Source organism: Salvelinus namaycush, chromosome 23 (assembly GCF_016432855.1).
Source record: "Salvelinus namaycush isolate Seneca chromosome 23, SaNama_1.0, whole genome shotgun sequence".
Taxonomy (NCBI): Eukaryota; Metazoa; Chordata; class Actinopteri; order Salmoniformes; family Salmonidae; genus Salvelinus; species Salvelinus namaycush.
In genome coordinates this window covers 1,896,212-1,899,478 of record NC_052329.1, presented here as the reverse complement: position 1 = coordinate 1,899,478, position 3,267 = coordinate 1,896,212, and the positions used below count along the sequence as shown (strand labels likewise).

At 45.7% G+C, this 3,267-nt stretch overlaps 1 protein-coding gene across 2 annotated transcripts; it reads left to right on the top strand.

The window, feature by feature from the left end:
- The first annotated feature begins 363 nt into the window (after positions 1-363).
- On the top strand, positions 364-1,899 carry LOC120018018 (diacylglycerol O-acyltransferase 2-like). Of its 2 annotated transcripts, XM_038960972.1 has the most exons (2): positions 364-1,227; positions 1,313-1,485. In XM_038960972.1, the coding sequence occupies exons 1-2, from the start codon at positions 535-537 to the stop codon at positions 1,358-1,360; spliced, it is 741 nt and encodes a 246-aa protein (XP_038816900.1). In that variant the 5' UTR covers positions 364-534; the 3' UTR covers positions 1,361-1,485. The 2 variants fall into 2 exon arrangements, with proteins under 2 accessions (XP_038816900.1, XP_038816899.1); XM_038960971.1 differs by having other exon boundaries at positions 367-1,899.
- Positions 1,900-3,267: the final 1,368 nt, after the last annotated feature.

Here is a 3,267-nt window from a genome sequence, read left to right as displayed (position 1 = left end):
TGTGAAAAACATTCCCCTCTCCCCTGGTTCCCTGCCCAGTCATAAATCTTAACCTCTGACGCCCCCCCATGATTTTCATCTAATGTCATGTCATTCCCATGATGCCTCTGGCCTAATGACTGTCATGCTGGAGTGTCAGCACTGGACACCTGCCCCTGTCTTTCTGTTCTGTGAAGAGGGGTCATCCCCACCATCCTGTATCCATCTCTGTGCACTCCTATCTGGGGGTATGATCAGTGCACAGACAGCCTCTTCTCTCCAGGGTTCTGTGGATCCGTCAGAGTGAACACCCTCAATCTGAAAACACAACCATTCATGTTCGATTTGGACTCTGTCACCGTTTATCTTTGAAAGCGATAACTCATCAGTGTGTCAAAGTGTTACGAGAGTGGAAGAAATCGTTATCTCTGCAGCCTCGGTTGAACTGTGATCAAAGTACGTCCGTGTCGTGTACTAGTGCTCTCCGGACAGTCGCTCTTGTTCGCTGTAAATCACCTTTTTTGGGGGGGGAAAACTACAGAAACGGTTTCAGAGATGAAGATGGAGAAAACTCAAAGGAAAGAGTTCCTGGAGAATATCAGCGTTCTGCAATGGATATGGAGCTTCCTCCTGTTAGGTCCGATTTGTATTGGATTGATGGTGTACCTTCTGTTGACTTGTCTGTGGCCGCTGCCTGTTCTCTACCTCATCTGGCAGTTGATGGACTGGCACACACCTGAAAGAGGAGGCAGGAGAAGTTCTTTTGTGAGAAACTGGAAAGTGTGGAATCACGTTAGGGACTACTTCCCAATGAAGTTAGTGAAAACGGCGGAGTTGAACCCAAACGAGAACTACATCTTAGGGTGTCATCCTCATGGGGTGTTGAGTATCGGAGCCTTTGCCTCTTTTAGCACCGAGGCCTGTGGCTTTATGGACCTCTTTCCCGGGGTGCGCTCCTGCCTCTGCATCCTGGGTGGCCTCTTCAAGATCCCCCTCTACAGGGAATATGCCATGGCCACAGGTTGTTGTCCAGTCAGCAAGCCCAGTCTAAAGCACCTTCTGTCTAATAGTGGACAAGGCAATGCGGTGGTGATTGTGATAGGGGGCGCTGCTGAGTCACTGTTGAGCCTGCCTGGGGTTAACACTGTGGTAATGAAACAGAGGAAAGGCTTCGTCCGGGTGGCCCTGGAGTTTGGGGCTAACCTGGTGCCCGTCTACTCGTATGGGGAGAACAATATTTTCCGCCAGGTGATCTTCTCAGAGGGGAGTGTGGGCTGGAGGTTCCAACAACTCTTTAAGAAAATCATGAGCTTTTCCCCGTGTCTGTTTGTAGGTGAACGCTGGTTTTGGATGCCTTACCACCGCCCGGTCACCACTGTAGTGGGTAGTCCTATCCCAGTGCCAAAGAGGCCTTTTCCCACTCAGGAGGAGGTGGACCATTATCATGGCCTCTACATGGAATCCCTGGTCAAGCTCTTCAATGAACACAAGGCTAGCTGTGGACTCTCAGACAGCCACGAGCTGCAGATCGTATAGACCAGTCATTTAAACTGCTCCCCACGAGGACAATGTGAATGATACTGTAGCCTATTGATCTCCACACTGAGACGACTTAAATAAACACATTCCAACTAGAGGATCTGATTCAGAGATGTCCCAAATCATTGATCCTTGGATTACCCAAGCTGCCTGGCTACTAGCTTTTTACTGTAAGAGTAAACTAAAACCCCACGTACTTTGGTCAGATGTTGTTTACGTAGTCTGTCCACCAAATATTACTTTAAGAATGACTACAACGGAATAGTGCATGCGCTTAATATGTAATAATTTAACCATCATTTAACCATCATTTAACCATAATTTAACCATCATTTAACCATTATTTAACCTTCATTTAACCATTATTAAACAGGTTCAAATTCAGCTCATTCTCCATTTCATAAAAAACAATGATTGATTGTGTGACTTAGGATTTATTTAGAAACACTGGGCTGACATGTTGAGTACAATCAATTTTCTTAATTAAGAGTGTGAACACAGTCTGCCTCCCTGACCCAAAGATCAGCTAACTGAACCACACACAGACACAGACACAGACACAGACACAGACAGACACACACACACACACACACTTCAATATTATAAAGAGGTGTTTGAGCTGCTAGTCCAAAAGGAAGAACACGCTCAACATTATGATTTTCATCTAATGTCATGTCATTCCCATGATGCCTCTGGCCTAATGACTGTCATGCTGGAGTGTCAGCACTGGACACCTGCCCCTGTCTTTCTGTTCTGTGAAGAGGGGTCATCCCCATCATCCTGTATCCATCTCTGTGCACTCCTATCTGGGGGTATGATCAGTGCACAGACAGCCTCTTCTCTCCAGGGTTCTGTGGCTCCGTCAGAGTGAACACCCTCAATCTGAAAACACACCCATTCATGTTAAACGTGACAGAGTCCAAATCTATCTTTGAAAACGATAACTCATCAGTGTGTCAAAGTGTTTTACGAGAGTGGAAGAAATCGTTATCTCTGCAGCCTCCGTTGAACTGTGATCAAAGTACGACAACGCATGGTAAAATTGCACACGCAATTATCGAAATATGAAACAAAATCCTTGTCACCTGATCCATCGTTACAATGTGTTTTAAATAATTGTTTGGTCTCACAGTCGTTAATTTACTGTTAAACAGCTGTAGTTTGTCTTTGGCTCTTCTAGATTTCCTCTGAGGGTTTTGTTGCAAGTCTTATTCTCCTCCAATAATTTCCAGATATTTAACTGTCCTCTGTCTCAGTGCGTGTGTATGACTTAGATACCTTAGCCAACCAGTTTAAACAGATTACTCTAACCATTTACACAACACAGTAACACAATGCTGGAAATGCATAAAACACCCCCAACACCTCAGTAAGGCACAATGTATTGGTATTATGTCCAATGTATTAGTCTCATTGAACCAGATATATCATCCCACGGTTAGCAGTCATTCTCTAAGTTCTTTAGTCTATGGCCAGAGCATGTACTTTATATATATACTGCAACTCCTCGACGGGCTCGGGAGAGGCGAACGTCGAGTCATACGTCCTCCGAAACATGACCCGCCAAACCGCTCTTCTTCTTAACACCCGCTCGCTTAACCCCCGAAGCACCGTTCGAACTGACGACCGAAGTCACCCGCCACAAGGAGTCAGTAGAGTGCGACGAGCCAAGTAAATATGCTGAGTGAATGAGAAGCGGATGTCATCAACCTTCTTTTCAAAGTGGTTGACAAAGTCGTCAGCAGAGAG

Bases quoted from the DNA above. Each gene is read 5' to 3' on its own strand.
- LOC120018018 (XM_038960971.1), top strand. From the start codon at position 535: ATGAAGATGGAGAAAACTCAAAGGAAAGAGTTCCTGGAGAATATCAGC.